At 39.6% G+C, this 20863-nt stretch overlaps 1 protein-coding gene across 1 annotated transcript; it reads right to left on the reverse strand.

Moving 5' to 3' along the window:
- Nucleotides 1–460: 460 nt before the first annotated feature.
- On the reverse strand, nucleotides 461–18747 carry LOC116911287 (dimethylaniline monooxygenase [N-oxide-forming] 5-like). The gene is made up of 8 exons (XM_032915194.1): nucleotides 18613–18747; nucleotides 15953–16141; nucleotides 14997–15159; nucleotides 13066–13208; nucleotides 12194–12393; nucleotides 4711–5063; nucleotides 1871–1943; nucleotides 461–836 (listed from the first exon to the last, which is right to left on the reverse strand). Exons 1-8 carry the CDS (start codon nucleotides 18745–18747, stop codon nucleotides 461–463), a joined length of 1632 nt encoding a protein of 543 aa, XP_032771085.1.
- Between the last annotated feature and the right edge of the window lie 2116 nt (nucleotides 18748–20863).

The following is a 20863-nucleotide window of genomic DNA, read 5'->3' on the forward strand; positions in this document are numbered from 1 at the left end:
TGCTAATCAGTTGAAACACAAAACATCCTGACTTATATTTTTAAGCTTCTATGTTTTAAACTTAAGCTTTCATGTCTTGACACAAGTTAACAGAATGAGTTGGATGGAAAAAAAACTAAGTAGAAAATAAAATCAGTGCAGAGTTAATATTTATAAATTCCCACAAATATAACCAACCTTGGTGGAACCAGTTATGTTCCACTTGCGGGCAAAAGTCTCTCCAGCTTTAAATGAGGTCTCAAGACGGTTTTAAACATAAACTCTTCTTATGCATTCAAAATGTTTTATAAATGTTAATGCACACCCATCTTAAAGGACTATACTACTTATAAAGTATATCTAAACATTTCTGTAGCTGTAGCAGGGTTAAATGAGATTTCTGTATGCTACTGACTAAAGGCTTTGCCATAGTCTACAATTAGTAGAAGTACATGTTTTCCCTGCTAAACAATTCACTCATTCATTTACGTTTCTCATAACAAATATAACTAAAGTATATTAAGCTTATAACCAGAAATGCCAGGCCAAATAGTGTCATCTTTATCCAAAAGAGACCTGGGGCAGAGTGACTTTTCTCACTAGTAATTCGAGTCTTCAAGGGCTTGATGATCCGCTCTCTCTGAGTTAGGATGGCCTTCCTGGCCCCATCCCATTTCCCTGGACCTTGCAAACGGTATTGGTATGGGGTACAGGGCCCAAAGAAGACTTCCATGGCCAGCAATGGATCCGAGAGAAATAAGAGCAGGAGGTTGGGCTTCACCCCAGCCAGAGCGGCAATCTCATCCATGTACTCAATGTGGTCCACTTGGATTGTGTGCCTGACTGTCTTCACATACCTTAAAACACAGACAGAATATGCAAGATTCAGCCTCCAATACTGGGCAGGAACTTTAACTATGTCTACCTTAGAGGTAAAGAAATTGAGAGTGAGCAAACTTCCCCGAGAAACCCAGCACCACCCAGATGTTGAGGAGAACAGAGGACACTGAATCCATGTTTTCATTCCCCTTGTACCATCATTGACTTTTGGTATTAGGACGTTGAACTGCAGACCACATTCACAGTGATCTCTATCCTTTAAGATAGCTTTCTTAGAAGGGATTCTTTTGTACTTATCATTTCTTTCTTTCTTTCTTTCTTTCTTTCTTTCTTTCTTTCTTTCTTTCTTTCTTTCTTTCTTCCTTCCTTCCTTCCTTTCTTTTTTTCTTCTCTGTGTGTATGTATGCTCGTGTGTGTGTGTGTGTGTGTGTGTGTGTGTGTGTGTGTGCACATAAGTGCTGCAGTGCATATGTGTGGAGGTCAGAGACAACCTCATAGGAATTGGAGCTTTCTACCAAGCCCTATGATGTGAGTTTGATTCCCAGAACACATATAGTGAAATATAGATTATTTTTAAATGAGAGTTTTTGATGTAGCCAAACAGAGCTGTGTGGTGTTTAGATGAGATGGAGAACTTAGCTTCTAATCCCTCTCTGTATTTATTGTTACCTAGAGATGAGTAATCAGATAGTCACTAGTGCTCTGGGCTCAGGTCTTCAAATGTACCTTAGCCTTAGGCTACTAGTTGGTCAGTAAGAAATATGGTTGTGGTGAAACCCAGAGACTATCGTCACTTTTGGGGAGTTGGTTAAGCTTCCATGGTGAGATGTGAAGTCTGAAGTGGTGAGTGCAATTGCAAATTTAATAAGAGTTGGAAAGGATAAATACACAGTCCGGGCCACAGGACCAGGCCAGAGGCCTAATGGGTGTTCTTGATTGTAGGGAATGGAGAAGGGTGAGATAGGGAGGAGGAGCAGCATTAGCATTCCGCACTAAGAATCCTGCCATCTCTTTGATGTTTCCAAATGCTTGCCACTGCATTTTTACTTACCGTTTCGCCATGGCCTTTTTCCTTTGGGCCATGTCTGCATTCATGGTCTTCACTGAGGGCAATTTGCTCAACCCTGGAAGTGAAAATTCCATCAGGATTTGCAAGAATAGGAAGGGCATGTGTAACTTTAAGACCTGTTCAACATCCTTAGGCATTCGAGAAATGTAACTCAAAACTACTTCGAGATTTCATCTTGTACCTGGCAGAATGGCTAAGAAAAATAACACATGTTCTAGCTCAGGAGAGCATCCATCCATTGCTGATGGGAACACAGACTTGTAGAGCCAATATGAAGATCAGTGTGGTGGTTCCTCAGAAAAAGGGAAACCCATCTACGTCAAGATCCAAGCTCTAGCACTCTTGGCATAACTCCCAAAGAAGTTTTATCTTACCACAGAGACACTTGCTCAACCATATTCACTGCTGCTTATTCATAAGCCAGAAGCTGGAAACAACTTAGATTTCCCTCAAATGAGTAATGAATTTAAAAAAAAATGTAGTACATTAACCCAATGAAGTATTACTCAGCCATTAAAAATGAAATCCTGGAATTTACAGAAAAATGGATGAGGTAACTCAGATGCAGAAAGACAAATATGGTATGTATTCACTTATGTGTGGATGTTAGCTGTTAAGGTAATGATAATCCACAGAACCACAGAGGTTAGCTATAGAGAAAGGGACTAGAAGACAGATAGATCTTACAAGGAAAAAGAAATGAAATGGCTCTGAATGGAAGACAAGGCTGTAATGGGAGGATCAAGTGGGGAGAGGAAGGGAAGCAGAGACAAGGGAGGGGATTTTGAAGAGTTAACTAAAAGTAAGTGTAATGGGGGGATGGTCTTATGGAAGCCTAGTACAGTAGACTCTTCCCAAAATTTATACACATATGAGGGAAATCTAACTGAAATTGCCAAGTAACATGGGAGACAGATCTCTACCTGGCCATCTCTTGTCATCAAGTGAAGCTTCTAGTAATGGGATGTATCTAATTGAGTTGTTGACCAAAGGGTTTCCATGGCAATCTCTAAATAGCCCAGGTTTTTGGTTGTTCTTCACACACTGACAGCCAGGCCCCACTGCTGAGGACAACTCCATAGAACTCCTTGAACACAGACATTGGACCAGTGCACACATAGAATCATCACCACTATGTGCTAGCGTTCATACAAAAAAGTACTCTGCATGCACCCAAAGAGAAATCGAAACGCCAGTCCGGCTACAAAATGTTTGATCTACAGTGGTGTCCTCGCTCTATGATATGCTTGGACAATGGTGACACAAAGCTTGTGAGAGTAACCAACCAATATCTGATTTGACCTAAGGCTCACACTATGAAAGTAAGGTTACCACCCATACTCAGCACTGCTAGGGTGACCAAGAACCTGAGACTAGATAGCTCGGGTTACTAGGTTAAAGCAAAATACTACTGTTCTAAAAACAAACAAACAAACAAAAAAACAAATAAAAATACAGCAATGAAATGACTCTTAATGCCATTGTGCTATAATCATAGATAAGGCCGTGGTCAGCCATCATCACAGATGGAAACAAACACAGAGGCCCACAGTCAGACATTATGCAGAGAATGTGAGGTTCTTGGAGCACCAGCCCTAAAAGGAATGTTTCCATCAAGTGCATCTCCCTCCTTCTCCAGGTCTCAGGGAACCCTGATGTAGAGGAGACAGAAAGAGTGGAATAGCCTTAGGGGACAGAGGCATCAAGCAAACAGGTCCTCTCTAAATCAAGAAGACTGACACAGAGCCTGAGGCGGCATGGACAGGGTCTGCACGGGTCTGCACAAGATGAGGTCCTAGAGCTGAAAGGAGAAGTGGACAAACACTCCAGCCCTAACTCAGAAGCAGCTTCCAACTAATCAGCACTTGAAACTGAAAATTTACTTGTCTCCAAGAGAGTCTCACTGTAGAAACAAACTACTCTTAAGAGTAGGCTCCATAGCCAGCAGTACATGGACAACAGAAAACTAACTTGACAGCCTTGTCGCAGGTTCCTTGTGTCTTAGTGTGACAGTGCTTTTCTATTATTTAAAAATTACATTATTACTATTATTATTATTATTATTAGTAGTAGTAGTAATAGTAGTAGTAATTGTTGTTGTAATAGTAGGAATAGTAGTAATAATAGTAATAGTACTAGTAAAGTAGTAGTAGTTGTTGTAGTAATAGTAGTAGTAATAGTAGTTGTTGTAGTAATAGTCCTGGATGACCTGAAACTCACTTTGTAGACCAGGCTTGCCTCCAACACACAGAGATCCACCTGCCTCTGCCTCTCAAGTGCTGAAATTAGAGTCATGCACCACCAGCCTGGCTTTTCTTTTTAATTTATTTATAAACTTTTTTTCTCTCTTTTTGCATTATATGTCCTTTGCATATATATTATGGGTTCCAGTGTAGTGTTTTTATGGGATTCCTTAGTGTGTGAACAAATGGGTATCTGTTTTTTGTACCTTCTTTTGGGCTCTTTTCCTTTTATTTGTTTGTTTTGTCCAATTCTGATATGTTAGTTTCTGTTTTATCATTATAATATATTATATTATATTATATTATATTATATTATATTATATTATAGTCCCTTAGAAACCTGTTTGTTTTCTAATAAGAGAGCAAAAGAGGTGGATCTAGATTGGAAAGGAGGTCAGGAGGAACTGGGAGGAGTAGAGGGAAGGGCAACCATAATCAAGATATATTATATAGGAAAAATCTATTTTCAATAAAAGCAAATGGAGGCCGTGAGTAATCAGGAAGAGGAAACTACCATGAAGAGAGAAGAGGGCTCACTGTAGGGGAACTGACAGACCTTCACAGCCTCTGTATACAGACCTTTGAACACCCGCACAGCCCAGCGAGACTGAAGTTCTGCGATAGGTAGGACGATACCCAAGGGCTGGATGAGTCCAATGACAGCCAGTGTTGGCTTCTCCAGGTCTGGAGGGAACATCAGCTTATACAGGGACACCTCATTGTCAGTAACTGCAATCAGATCCTCAAGGAATGGGAAAGAAAAGCTGTATCCTGTGGCAAAGATGACAACGTCAATCTTCTCCTCCACTGTGCCATCATCAAAAACAACGTCTGTTCCCCTGAACTCCTTCACATTAGGTTTCACTTGGACTTTCCCGGAAATGATGTGGTTTGGAAGGTCATCACTGACGGTGGGGTGCTGACTCAGCGGCCTGTGTATGAAAGTAAAAGTCTAAGCAAATCTAAGGAAGAGAAAGCAAGGTATGGGAGAAGGGATTGAAACTCCTTGTCGGTTGTCTCTGCAAACACACACGCACACACGCATGCACATATATGCACAGGTATGCCTACATACACAAGCAGGCAGCGGTCTGAGAAGGATGTAAGGCATCTCACTCTATCACCAGCTCTTATTCCCTTGAAATAAGGTCATTTACTGAAGCTAACGCTTAAAGTTTTGGCTAGGCTGCCTGACCATTTTGTTACTGGAACTGCCTGCTTCTGCCTCCCAAATTTGAGATTCAGGATTTGGCAACACCTAGCTTTAAACTTTATTGTTTACATGGGTTTTGAACAGTCAAACTGTGGTCTTCATGCTTGCCCATCAAGCACTCTTATCTACTGAGACATCCCCTTTCTTCTGGAGTATATTCTGTACTCTTGACTACTTAGTGGCCTTCTCAGATCTACTTTTCTTCAAGCATTTTGTGTTGTATTTGATCTTGAAAAACATGCATGCATTGTATCATTCATTCAGATATTTCTCATTTGCTTTGTTAAAAAATATTTGCACTTTTTAGATTTTAGGGAGAAAAATGATGCTGGACTTTTGAAAACAAACCATAGGCTACTTTTAGTTTTCCTCCTTTCTCTCTTCAGACCAGATAATTGTTGCTTGTAGGGAGATTAAAGTCCAAAATAGATGTAGGAAGCATCTGCAGCATGGGTAGCCATGAGGCTGCCTGACACCTTAGTAGCTGCTCAGGTATTTGTAAAACAGGTGAAGTGTTGCCTTGAGTAACTGAGCCCCAGGCACTGAATCCTTACTCCAGTGAGGAATTGTGACAGACAGAGAGAGTGGAGACTACACATTCTGACTGTGGCCCTCTTCTGGGTACATACTCATCTCCTCAGAATTATATTCAAAGAAGTCCCATTGGAGGAAGTCACTTCACCTGACCACACTGTCCAGCCAATCTTCTGTTCCAGGACAGAAGAGGTATGTAGTAAAAAACTGAACAAAGCTCTTCTACAGAGGTAAGATTTGGACTGAAAATAAAATAGAGAAGTGATTTACTATGATTATAAGCCGTATGTATGTATGTATGTATGTATGTATGTATGTATGTATGTATGTATATAGTCAGGTCAGGAAAAGTAAGAGTAAATAGTTATGTGCTACATTCAGGGTATTGGTTAAAACCTAGCCCACCAAAATATATAAGAGTGATGTTTTAAAATTGCGTTTGAGCTACAAGAATGTCATTTAATGACAACATAGCCATCATAATGTAGCCCACTGCTCATGTGTGTGGTGATGCTGGCATAAAGCAGACCACTGAGTGTCTGCCTGGCAGGTGAAAGCCAGCATGTACAATTATGCACAATATGCAATAGCTAGAAATGATGATAACTAGCTTCCATGTAGTTCCCTTACTATATAAACACCTAGTGTTATTTCTGCTTATAACTAAAAACATGACTGGAATCAGTATGTTGTATTACACCATCAGCCTTGTATACAAGAATGTGTCTTATGATGTTTGGTGTGAGGATAGCTACAGGATGGAGTGAAGAATGAGAGCGTAGGGCTAGCTGGTTTTCACTCAGCCTGAGGGTTTCGGGCTTCTGATTAATATGTGTTGCTAGATCTCCCCCTTTCAATCATCATGGGCAAAGAAATTCTTAAGTGATCAAATATTTATGCTCAAAAATATTTAAAAATTCTAAATGTAGTGAGTAAATTTTGAAGACTAATTTTATATTCTTGAGACAGGTGAGCCTATCTTTATCTAGGTTTTAAAAATAAATTATAAGAGGAAAGATGGACATGTGTGAATTTTTTAAAATTTAAATCTTTACATAGTAAAGCAGTGTCTCAAGCTAAATCAATGTGAAAATAGGCTTAAAAGAAATATGATATGTATTATTTTAAAGTAGATTGGCTTCCACAATATTTCAAGAGTACCATGAAAGAAACATGTGTCTAAATTAAGAGGGGTCTTGATCATTCAATTTATAATTCCAGCAGTTTATACATTTTTCTGAAGTTACACCGTTGCCACTCTTTATCTTATATAAATTCCCTAATCAGTCCGAGAGTTTATGAAGGTGAACTACATTCAGGAATATTTCTGTTCACTAGCACTTTGGCCACATGGCTCCAGAGGACATGAGCTGTAACTTGCTTCCTTTAGTCCATCCATCCATCATCCATCTATCCATCCATCCATCCATCATCCATCCATCCATCCATCATCCATCCATCCATCATCCATCCATCCATCCATCATCCATCCATCCATCATCCATCCATCCAATATCAAAGGCAATGAGCTATAGCTTGCTTGATTTAATTCATCTATCCTTCCTTCCATCTATTCTTCTGTCTGTCCACCCACCAACCCACCCACCCATCCACCTACCCCTTACCCATCCATCTATCCATCTATCCATCCATCCATCCATCCATCCACCCACCCACCCATCCATCCACCCAGCACCAGAAGGAATGAGATTTAACTTGCTTGCTTTAATCCACTCATCAAACCACCTATCCATCCATCCATCCATCCATCCATCCATCCATCCATCCATCCATCCATGCATCCCCAGAGGGAATGAGCTGTAGATTACTTGCTTTAATATATCCTTCCACTCATCGCTACTTCCTTCCATCCATTTATCCATCTGTCTGTCCACCCACCCACTCACCTACCTAACCCCATAATCATCTGCCCTTCCTTCTTTCCTTCCTTCTATCTATTTGTCTGTCTGTTCACCCAACCACTCACCTACTCCCCATCCATCCATCTACCCATCATCCACCCACCACCCACTCATCCATCCATCCATTCACCATTCCTTCCTTCTTTCCTTCATTCTTTCTTATTTCTTTTTGTGTCTTTACTTCTTTTTTTTAATCTACCTCAACAAACATTTAATCACACATAGATACTTATATGTCACTCGTCACCTTTCTCCTTTTTCTTCCTCTATTCTACTGAGCTACCAGCTCTGACTCTTCCTTATTGTGGACCCAAACTCACATGACTTTTCTTTCTTCTTATGGATTTGGGAGTCTGAGATTGACACATTTTCTAGCAGAATCTGTAGATTCCATTGCAGTGTCATCCACATGTGTAGATCAACATGAGGCAGAGTGTATTTTCTTTCTGCTACTTTTTTTAATGAGTGGAGTCCTATTGGTACAATTTACCTAAGAGTTTTGTCTGTCTAAGGGTTGGACTGGAGACACTCGAAGCAACCCTAAGAGGTTATTGGGTAGCATTCTGAAGTAAGGCTTACGGAAACAGGCTCATACGTTTGAGGAATATACTAGAGGACATCCCTGGGTGCTGCAGTGGGTCCTGGTAGAACAAGATAAGGGATGACCCAATGAGCAGACTGGGCCATGGAGTTTGTAGATGCGTTAAAGAATTTAACTTAAGGATGGGGTTTTAGTGTTCTGAGAAAAGACCTAAAGGCCTTCATAAATGCCTGGGGTTCTTCAAGACCAATTTCAGGCTAACCTGCAAAGACAAAACATATGGCTGGTCAATATAGTTCATCTAGGAAGAAAAAACCTGGGGAACTGAGGGCCTTAGATGAAGAGTGTCTGTGTGCATGTGTGTGGTCAGTATTGTATCCTGGAATCCAGTAACTCCCTTTTCAATCTGGAAAACCTTTTCTTCTGTTCCTTATTTAAGTATTGAGTGTCTTCTATATTCTAATTTTTCATCTTTCTAGCAAGTATTTTCCCTGCTATTTGCTTTGGCTGTTAATTGGGAATGGTATTTTTAATTACCAAAGATAATTCTATGTAGCCTTGAATCTCTTTATGAATGCTTTGTATTTTCATGCAAGATGACTTCTCTTCTCCACTCAACTTCCTAATACTTGCCCTGATTCTCCAATATATCATCTGTCTGGATTCTGGTCATTGACATAAAGAAGTTATTCTCTTGACACATTCTGTGTTCTTCAAGCTGCCTTCAGTGATGGCAGGAACCTTGGGTTCTGCATGTGGCACAAGGTAAATGGACTAACTCTATGAACTAAGATGAAAACTCCTAGCAAACATCCCTGCTCTTGCTGAGCTATCCAGAGAGAGCCTTTGTCTCCTTCCTGGGCTCAATGACCTCAGTCAGGATTCAGTTTATCCTTCATCATCTCCACTTCATCAGTGCTAGAGCACTGCTTCAGGAAGAACTGATGTTGCCTTTTAGCAGAATCATAGTGCTCTTCCCAGGATGCACTGGTGTTTTTACCTTTGGGATCCTTAAAATTGATCTCTGGGTACTTATCTGACCTATGGAGAAGAAAGACTCACACTGTTCAAAGACATAATGGATCCTATTGCCTCTTAGCCCTAAACATTTAAAAATGTAGTTGTATCATATGAGCCCCGAATCTTTATTCTTAGTATGTACTTGAAGGGGATAAAGTCACTGCCATCAGGACATATCTGCATCCTTGTTCATTGACTCATTCGTGATAACCAAAAATAAATAAATAAATAAAGAACCTAAATGCTGGTCCATGAACTAATGATTAAAAAACATGTCTGTATGTTTCTCTAATCTATGACTATGATACATGCGTATAATGAGATGTTATTCAGCTTTAGAATTACATGGTAGAACACCTGTGTAGTAGGTGTAAGAGCCTAAGTTCAAAGGACCAATGTCAAGCAATACATGGTCAGCATAAAGTGGACCTGATGGTTTAAAAAAATCACAACTGGGGTGTGCAGATTTGGCAGGAATTTGGGGAGGGATGGATATCATCAAAGTACATTATAGAAAATTCTTTTAAAAACTAATAAAATCTGATAAAAACGAAAATACTGCCAGTTGTCACAGTCAGTATAAAAAGCCTGAAAAATAGTAGGTTCTGTAAAATATGCCAGATACTGAAAATGAGTATCATATTATATTCTTACAAGTTGTATGTGGAAAAAGTTAGAAGAGTAGAGATTACGATGGCTGTTGACAGGTTTTAGGGGTGGAGGAGAACATGGAGAGAAGTAGGCCAAAGGATATAAAGTTGCAAGTCAAGGTTCCAGTTCACAGCATGGGGACTATAGCCAACAACACTATAGCCTGAAGAATTTGCATGTTTTTGCCAAAAGGTTTAGGTGAGATCATGAGTGTTTTGATTTGCCTTACTATAGTAACAGCTTCACTGTGTGTGAATAACAGAACATTATGGACTCCTTAAAATTATGCAATCATCTCAAAAAGGGACAGAATCCAAATTTCGGCCCACGTTCCATCCACATTTGCCTTGGCTTCTGCCTATTTGTGATCCTCTTGTTAACTTCATCATGGTGCCAGATTCTCTTCTGTTCCAACTTTTGTAACTGGCTTCTTCCTAGCCTGAGAACCATCCTAGAGTCTTTTTGCCTGGATGACTTTTTACAGTGGCTCCTCCTTGCCTGTTAAGTTTTAACTTGAACATCACTCCTTAGAATTCTTTCCTCCACCATCCTATTAGTCAATCCACCTAGCTCTACCCCTAGACAGTCTACATCACGTCCTAATCCACTTTCTCCATAGTTTTAATGACATTCTGTAGATTTAAAATGCATTCATCATAGAATGTAACATTTTCATCCACAGCATAAGAGAAGGTCACTAAATATATTTTAGTGAACAAACCAATATATGTCACATTATTTTCTCCCTTCTAATGAAACGTAGGAGGGGTTAAGGAAGCCAAATAGCTAAGTCCATAAGTTCTAGCTGTGTAAGGATGAAGACCTGAGCTCCATCCCCAGCACCTGCATCAACCTGGGCACTGCAGTGAGTACCTACCTTCCCAGCTGTGAGAAGGAGAAGACAAGAGGGTTCTGGGACCCTCTATCTAATATCATTTACTCTTGATGGCAGCACCTCAACATATCATTGAAATATGAATTTGAAGATAAGCGAATTCTGGGGAACTTAACTTGTTTGAATATTTCTTTGTTATGTTTATTTTTCTCTTAACTGCCTCTCTAGTGCAACTGAATTAGTGTGCACCATATTCAGTGAGCGATCTTGTCTCCAATAACTAGGTGGAGAGCAATTTTGCAGGACATCTGACATCAAGTTCTGGCCTCCCCATGCACTGACACACACACACACACACACACACACACACACACACACACACACACACACACAGACAACTATTCATATAAGAAAGATAATATTTGTTGTCTTGTCTATTTATTAGTACAATATACAAGACTGGGTAATTTATAAAATTGTATAACACTTATTGATTTAGATGAGTTATGGAGAGTCAGTGTCAAGGAATCACACCTAGTGATTTAGAAAACCACATGGAAAGACCAAGCAAAACCTCTTAGTTATCTCTTCCCCTTCTTATAAAAACCCTGAGCCCTCATATGGGCCTGATCCTCATGATCTCATCTAATATCATTTACTCTTGATGGCAGCACCTCAACATATCATTGAAATAGGAATTTGAAGATAAGCGAATTCTGGGGAAGTTAACTTGTTTGAATATTTCTTTGTTATGTTAATTTTTCTCTTAACTCAGCCTAGCCCTGGTCCTACTCTATTTTTTGCTTATTAACTAGAAGGTACTGACAAAATTTGAATCATGAAAGACTCATGAGTTAAGATTGGAGTCATAGGGGTGGCACTCTTACAGAGGGGGGATCCCTTAGGTAGCCCCCCTTCCATGAGAATTTCACTGAAACTTCTACCCCAGCTTCAATGAATGAAATTCATTCTACCCCAATTTGGACCCAGATGCACCCTGCTCTAATATCCACCATGTCGTCTAGCACTGTTTTAGCACAGACCTATGTCTGTCTTCTCTGACCTGTATGGCTAACATCTGTCAAAGGGAGGAGTGTTCTGTTGCCTTTTGTCTGAATTTTTAACATATACCAATCAAGTGTTAACTGATTGATGAACGGATGAGAAAAATACAAGTTGTGCCAAGGAGTATGTGCACATTTTCATGCAGTAGTGTATACTATACAATTTTAAGTGCTTTTCCCTCTTAAAGGCATGAAATCAACCAGGAACCAAAAGTTGACTTGTCTTCAAAGCAAAAAGCCTGCATATCTCTACATGATTACCCACACTCAGCTCCTTGTCACCTGTGCTGTGGCTGCAGACCATAATGGGCATGGTTGAATCTCGAGTTCATCATCTTCTCAAGGTACTTATTTACTGCTTCTGTGCTTAGTAGCTTCTGGAGAAAGCTATTGAACCGAGTGAAAAATGAACTATCCATGGGATAGCCATTGTTCCAAACACGGTGCAAAATCCATGATCCTCGCCTGGTGCTGAGGAATACCTAGAAGGCAGAATACACAGAAGACAGAGGAATGTTTGTTTACCTGTCGTACTGTTCAAGTGTTAGCATTACCACTGCAGAATAAAAGGCAACGTGCTGTGCAGTGGCCCTTGTGCTTTGCCAGAACTTTTACTGAGCCCTAGAAAACCAACACCAAATTTTTAAATAAAAGCTAAAATGTAATTCACTTAACTACCTGTAACTGAAATATCATTAAAAATACTCCTGGATATTGACATATTAACTTCATATGTAAATAAGGATTTGAAATCATTAGTTAATTGCCTTATTGATTGCTTTAAAAAAATCTATGTTGTTTTCTCTTAAATAAACCCATGGGAAATGTCTCACTAGGTAGGTGACAGAAACCCAGACTCAGGAAGACAAATACCACGTGTCTTTCCTCATGTGCAAATCCTACCAAGAAAATCAGATTAGTTATGGAACATTGCGCCCTATGAGTCAGCCACTTGATAAGTCGTTTACACGCCTGTTCCCATTGTATAAGGGCTTTATTTTACATTTATTTTCTACTCAGAATGAACTAAACATCTTGAGGGTAGGCCCTTAGATTTCTCCACATTTCTTTTCTGGCCAAACTTGCATTCATGGTGACATCTGTAAGTGCACAGAACCCCACCGGTAGAGTCAAATTAGCGGTCACCAACAAACCTGTTTTGCTACACGACCGAGTTCCACAGCGATATCCACACCGGAGTTCCCAATGCCAACCACTATGATTCTCTTTCCCACATAATCCTCAGGACTTTTGTATTCCCGGCTATGGAAATAACGGCCTTCGAACTTCTCAATGCCTGTGGTGGACGAATAAAAATAATCCTCACAAGGATTGGTCCTCACAAGGAGAACTTTCACATCTTAACCAGAGAAGAAAGTTATGTTCTAAACGACCCGGAATACCAGGAAATGAAATCTGAGTTAGCCACCTGATGATCACATAGTCTTTAAATGTCCTTTATCTTTAAGGGAGCTCAGGGAACGGAGGATTAAAGTCAGAATTGGAGCTCATGGGTTCCAAATACAGACTTGTGACCTTATGAAGTATTTACGAAATAATAGAATGTCTGTCTTGACTGTGCATAAGTGAAAGGTGTTACAACGGCACCAGGATCTGATGCAGCTCGCTATTGTGCTGCTTTCATGGTTCTAAGAAAAATAACAAAGCAGGGTTCTGGGTGTTGTACTGTTTTACAATTCTCTAGGATTCAGGCTCCTTTACTTCATTGGTTTCTCCTCGGCCCTATGCTGTACCCGATGCTGTACCTGGCTTAGCTGCATGCTTCATAAAACCCCCAATCTGTCTGGAACTGCCAGGCTGCTCCCCGTCAACACGTTTATGCTTCTCTATAGAGGGTGTCTCTTTTCCAGGAAACATCGACCAGATGTTGATATAGTACCTCATTGGGTAATCTTTAGATTGTTTCATACTTAGAAATGCTTTCCTGAATGTGTTGCATTATAACATTCAAAAAATCAGGAACTTTTATAGATATTTGTGTTGGTGTGCAAAAGGATTATTTTTATTCGTCCAATTCACTCAGAATTCTGTGCAACCATTTAAAGTAGTCTTATTTACTTTAACTCCATTTCTCATACCATAGAAAGAACTTGAAATATAAAACACTTTCTAATTGATTCCTGGTGGTAATCTGATGGAAATAGAGGGCAAGCCGGTCAAGAGTAAGGGGAGGGGACTTGTTAGGGAAGGTAGGGAGCTAAGATAGTCCCCCTCGAGATGGGTACCATTTTACTACCCAGAACTACAAGGGAGTGATAAACTGCTTGTTTGGTTTTATTAACCAATGAAAACCAAAGATGTGGAAGGGAGAAATCTATGGTCCCCACATCCAGACTGCAAGTGAGCAAGAAATGCTAAGAGTTAGAAAAATATTCTTTTCCAGAAAAAAGCCCCTTTAACTAGTTATCCAACACCAAGTTGCCAGCCCATATATATATATACATATATGTATATATATGGCTAGAGATAGAGATGTCATATATATCATATGTGTGTGATTAATATGTATGATTTATGTATTATATATATTAGTAATAATTGAAGAAAAACGTCATGACTTTGAAGGGAGCAAAGAAGGGTACATGGAACTAGTTGGAGTGATAAAAGGGGAAAATAAATGATTATATTTGACTTAAAAATTAAAAATAAACTCATGGTAAATAAATGTGCTGAAGTTCATTCCCCATATGTTAAGATTTCTAAATTTATGGACTTGCCAGCTGTTTGCTTGTCATTTGTCTTTGTGCTTCATTTTTATTAATTCCACTTTCTCTGTAATAGGCTGAGATCAAATAAATGGAGAAAACGGAAACCATTTGAATGCGGGCTGACTTCCATTATTCATTAGAAGCTGTCTGCAATGGCAGCAAGCAAACAAGTGTGGGTCACTGTGTCTGCCTGCCTTTGCGGTTCAATGGTTTGTGTTTTCCTTTTAAGAGAGGATGAATGCTTTGCCACTGAGGGGCACCAGGGGTAATTCACCGAAGCATAATGAAACTTAATAACATTGATGCCCACTCCTTCCTGCCTAGAACATTTGGATAGTAGAGTCTTCATGACATACCTGGGAAGGACTTGAGTGGCAGGTGGGGGTCTGTGTGATGGCCACTGCAGACCAGAATCCCATCAAAGACTAGGCTCTCCTGTTTCCCATCTGCCTCCACAATGACATCCCACTGTCCTTGGACACTGAAGTCTGGACGCTTTCTCACACTCCTCACTGTGGTCTAAGGGCAGAAACACAGGTAGAAACTCACTTCCCTGCTAAATCCTCCTCTTTAGGTCCCACGAATCCTGACAGGACACTTATCTAAGGCATTCTCACCAAGATAGTTCCTGGTCCTCCCACAGGAGGATCATTATTGAGGGTGTTTTTAACGTATTAGGGATATTTTTATAGGAACAGTTGAGGCTTTGTGGAGCATTGGGGTGACTGAACCTATAGCATTAATGTCCTCCTAGGAAGAAGGCCGTATGCAGGGAGATAGCATCCTTCATGTTCCCTTCTTTAGCACAGGCTTGTCCACTTGCTTCAGACCTGTGTTTTGAATTTTAAAAAATTAAAACTGCATCCGAAATTAAGATGGGTTTGCATGTTTGAGTTGTAGTGCTGGCCATAGACAGGTAGAAGGTAGGAAATAAATAAATATTCTTTATATGCGAGCCTTCTTTCTTTGTTCTATAAGAAAATGATTTGGCTCAATCACCATTGCTATCATTCTCAGTTCACAGACATTTGAATTTATGTCTTACAAAGAGGGCTGTACCACTGCACTGCACTGTCAGAATAGTTCTGATGAGCAAAGTCTTCCAGCCTCAAGGGAAACTGTCAAAATATTTCAATCTGTGATGATTTTCTAATGTAGGAAGCTCCCTGATAACCACTTCTTTATCTGGGAAAATCAGAATGTGCTGGATAAATCTCTTGCATGTCCACATGCATGTTCAAGTGCACATGTACACACACACACACACACACACACACACACACACAAATGCACACACGATGCAATGTTTCACCTTAAATTGAATGTGATCCAGAAGGCCAAAGTGCTCTGCATACATCCTGAAGTAGTCCATGAGCTTGCAGTTGTGCATGTAGTTGGGGAAGTGGTCAGGGATGGGAAAATCACTGAAGCACATCATCTCCTTTGAAGTGTTGATGGTCACAGATTTATAGATACTAGGCATTTTCTCCGAAGGGTTTTTCTGCAAGAAAAACCTCAATACAACAAACATTGTAATTACAAGGTAACAACATATTTCTAAATGTCTCCAAGTATAAAAAAAAAAGCAGAACATTGCTTTTTAGGGATTGTTGAACATCCACTAATGTTTACCCCCCTACTTCCTATATTTTCTAGAGGGCAAAACAAACAAACAAAGATCCCTACACATCACATTGAATCAACAACAAATGTTGTGTCTGACTCCTTGATCAGAAAGATGGATGTCAGGAAAGAGAATAATGTCTCTTAAATGATAAAATCAAAATGATTGCCTAGATTTTGAAGTCCGGTAAGAATTCCCTTAAAAATGCACAGGGAAAGCATTTGAGGTGAGCAAAAGATGGGCAACTACTGGCCATAAAGACTGCACAAAGTGTGAAAGGCTGGCACAGTTCCAGACATGACCCACTCCCGCAATCTCCACACTCCACATTTTGATGGGGCTCACGGCTTTATGTATAAGCTCTAATGAACAGCTAATTTAATAATCATAGTAACACTAATATTATGTAATGTTAGGTAAACATTCTCTTTTTCTAAAGAAACAAGATTCTTTTATATATTAACAAAAGGAACTACCAATTAAGATACGTAATAACAACCACCTTATAAGCATATCAGTGAACATTTGTGTATATGATAAAACTGCTAAGAGGAATGTCGTAGATATCAACATGGATGATAAATTATATCGTACTTTAAATGAAACGAATTGCTACACTCTCATGAATCTTGATACGGTTTGACATAATATCATATTTATCTTATTATTGAGAATCTTTGAAATTAGGCATATTTGTTTATCCTTCTTTTTAGTCTATTCTCTGCATAGCAGGATGGTCCTTCTCCAGTTAAAGAATGCTGCTCTTTTCTGCAATCTCAGTATCTGTCAAGTCCTTACTACAGTCTAAACCCACTGACAAAGCCCAGCCTCCCACGTCCCTCAGATCCACATCCTAGCTTTCTTTCCTTAGGTACTACAAGCCAACCATAGAGATTTCTGAGTCTCCCTACCATGCCAGACATATTCCACCTCATAGATTTGTACCCCAAATTTCCTCTAAACCTCTTTATTTAAATAATCTTGAGGATAGCTTTTTAGTTTTGAAATCTTTGTACCCAAATCACTTCATGCGACTTTTTACTTGGATGATCTTTCGAACCCTCAGCTCCTGCTGTACTTTTGCAATATGCTCACTGATATTAACTATACTATTTATTTCATTTTCTTTCTCTCATACTAGTGTTGAAGCTCTCTAATGCTGAGGATTTTGCATTCATACTTATTAGTATATTCATCAACTACAAAAGTTCCTTGTATAAAGCAAGTATTCAAAAGGATTTATTGAATGAATGAATTCTTGCATTAAGGAAGAAACAGCATGGATATTGATATTTAAAATGAGAATGTTAAGGCAGTCCTTGGAAAAGTCCCATGGGCTGCAGAGAAACATTTGAATCCTGTCAGTACCATGTTTGGGAGTGAGTGGGAATCCTTCTTGAACACTCATTTGTCCAAGATGAAGGCATGAAGGGGAGATCCCTATACGACATTTATGCACATTACTTTGTTAAAGACATTTATGCACATTACTCTGTCAGAACAACTGCTGTCCACAGGAACGAAGGGATCTCATATTTTAGCTGTTGATATGCATATTGAATGGGGCTAAAACCTAAGACCAATAGAAGAAACAACTACACTGTCATAAGACCACCCTTGATTAGTGATCAGAATGATTCTGTAGGACAGCAGATCTGGAAAGTATTGACCACAAGTCCTGGATTTCATGGGCATGTCTAATAGTTGATAAGTTAAGCATTAAGAAGATGGCCACTTGGAAACTTGAGCCTATACAGAGTTTAGCACCATGTTTGCATCCATCAAGGCCCTTCATCTCTTGCTACTTAGAAATAACAAAAAATAGCAATGGTCTGTAAAACACACATGCATACACAAATACTCATGCACACGCACAAGCACATGCACATACAGAGATCTAGATCCCTCTAGTGTGCCCTGAGACATTTAAGAAAAGATAGCATGCAGACATTGCCTCAGGATAGAAGATCAAATTACATAGAAGAGGGTCAGCAATGGGTCACCATCCAATCCTGCAGCCCAGATCTTTGCCATCCCTAACCTTGAACACCAGCACATCTGAACAATTAAGAGGAAACTCTTTGCACCACCTTCATACTAATGTCTAATCTCTGTGATGGTCACAAGGGCTTTCAGCTGCCTTGAATACAATCTTCCAAGTTCCATTCCTCATCTAAACTTGGCATGTATCTACACAGTTCCTCACTCAGCGACTTAAGCACAAAGACTGGGGTCACTAAATGACCCCGATTGTGTGGTGCATTTAATGTTTCCTTTATCAAAACCATTTAGATTGTTATAGCTACTTTACAAAAGAGTACTTAAGGTCAAAGAAAATGCAAATATACTTGAAATTTCCACAGGCCTCCGATGTCATCACTTCTTTCAAAGCAGGTGGGTTCCAGGTCTTCATCCAAGCAGCACTTGATGGCTCCCAGGCCACTGATCCCAGCTCCAATGACAGCTATCCGCTTCTTGGCCATGGTGTTACCACTGATCAATAAACATTGAGAATTCCCATTGTCATCGGATCCATTAAAGCAAGATTGCTTTGTCACAAAGACCTCTTGTTTGCCATCCTAAATTCTTTTTATTGGTCTTACTAGCAGTGCGAACACTAATATATTGACTCCTGCCTCGGATGACAGTGAAGCCACCGCACACAACAAATGCACACACGTCTGCTTCTTCTGCCTGCAAAATCTTATTTACGGTCAGCCAGAGAGACACAGATGTGTAGGTCTAGGCTGTTTCATAAATGCAATAACAATGTTATACCGCGTGTACAGGCGGGCAGCACAGGGAAGACAGAGGAAATGCTAGAGATGTAAAGTTAGCTAGATGTGTGTGTGTATGTGTGTGTGTGTGATATTGTTGTTGTGTAGAATGTGCATGTATTGACATTTCAAAATGAAGACAATCTAAATGATGGTAGAAAGATAAAAACAAAACAAAACAAAACAAACCCAGCATGGGTGGGCAGAGCTAGAAGCTGTCTGGTTCAATACGACAGGGCCTGAAGTAGGTACATTATGTGCCAAAACCGTGAGCTTATGTGACCTTTAGCAGAGAAATTTCAACAGCACGCTGGGGTAGAAGGCATCTGAGGAGAAAATAGGACTGGTAAAAGTTGATGGTGAGCAATAATTATATTCCATAAATGCTTATAGAAGCAAAGTTAATTGCATGTGATGCAGTCCTCTCTTTTTAAATGGCTTTATGAAACCCAAAAGATATAATTGGGGAAATTATAGAAACTATCATTCAGAGTGATGTCATATCAACATTTAGTATTTCAGAGCCATAGACTCATTCGTTTACTTACCCTTTTTATAAATTATTCAAACTGTGGGTTGACCCCAACTGTGATTGCTGAAGAGGCCACAAAAGAAGCTCTCACACGGTCTTTGAATTCAGAGGATCCAGCCTAAAGGAACAGAGAGGTGCAAAGAAAGGGGAGACACCACATGATGGTGAGTGTTGTGACAGGGGCATATTGTGTTTCAGTCTCACTGAAGCACCGCCAAGACTGCTACATCCTGCTCTTCTCTGTGAAGATGCCCTTTGCTGAAAATGCTGGTTCCACCATCCTCTTTTCTTTTTTGTCTTATTAGATATTTTATTTATTTACATTTCAAATGTTATTCCCTTCCCCAGTTTCCCCTATGCACTCTGTGTAGGTCTCTGAGCAGGTTGGCTTAGGTAATTAAGCCCCTCTTTGTCTGTAACCATAGTGACTTGTGCAGATCTCTTATTACAGTTATGACACACCTTTATTGCAGTTCTGTCTTCCTGTGGCTGAGCAATAAACTCTTGGCAACAGTTGAGATTTATAAGATGCCATGGCTGAAATCTAATAAATGTCTATGGGCTGAAAAGAGTGAATAAATTAATTTCTTAATTTTTAAGCTCGCTTCCATGGTTAGAAAGTATTCTGCCATCTATTATAATCAGATAAAATATATTAACGTCTATCTCAAACTTCACCTACATGAAACTGAATATTGTAAGGAAAAAAAGAAGATACCAACCCTTGGGAAGGAGGAAATTGAAGTTTAGTTTGGGCTGCTTAATGAAGGTAAAGATGTCGTTCTTCCCGTGCTCTTGAAGATGAAGTCAAATTCCACAGCAATGTGAAGTCTTTTATAGCTGATTGAATTGACTAATGTATAATCCCTTCCCATGACTCTTCTAATTTGGATTTTAAAAATGTCATGGACATATTAGGGAAGGGACTATATCTAATGTGGAATTTATAGTTATCAACTGACACTGGTCTAATCTGCATTTTAACGCTGATTGACACTTCGTAAAGATGATCTAAGTGAAATAGTGTTCGTCAGCCAGGGACAGCATAATAAAAATTGAGAAATATAAGCAAGTTGCTTTTTAACTGTACAAGTGTTTCTTTCTCTTTTTTTTGAAATTTTATTTTTTATTAAGTATATTTTTTATTTACATTTCAAATGTTATTCCCTTTCCTGGTTTCCTGTCCATAAGCCCCCATCCCCTCCCCTCCCTCATATAGGTGTTCCTCCATCCAACCCCTCTTACGGCTCCCCCTCCAACATTCCCCTGCACTGGGGGTCCAACCTTGGC

This window comes from Rattus rattus, chromosome 10, assembly GCF_011064425.1.
Source record: "Rattus rattus isolate New Zealand chromosome 10, Rrattus_CSIRO_v1, whole genome shotgun sequence".
Taxonomy (NCBI): Eukaryota; Metazoa; Chordata; class Mammalia; order Rodentia; family Muridae; genus Rattus; species Rattus rattus.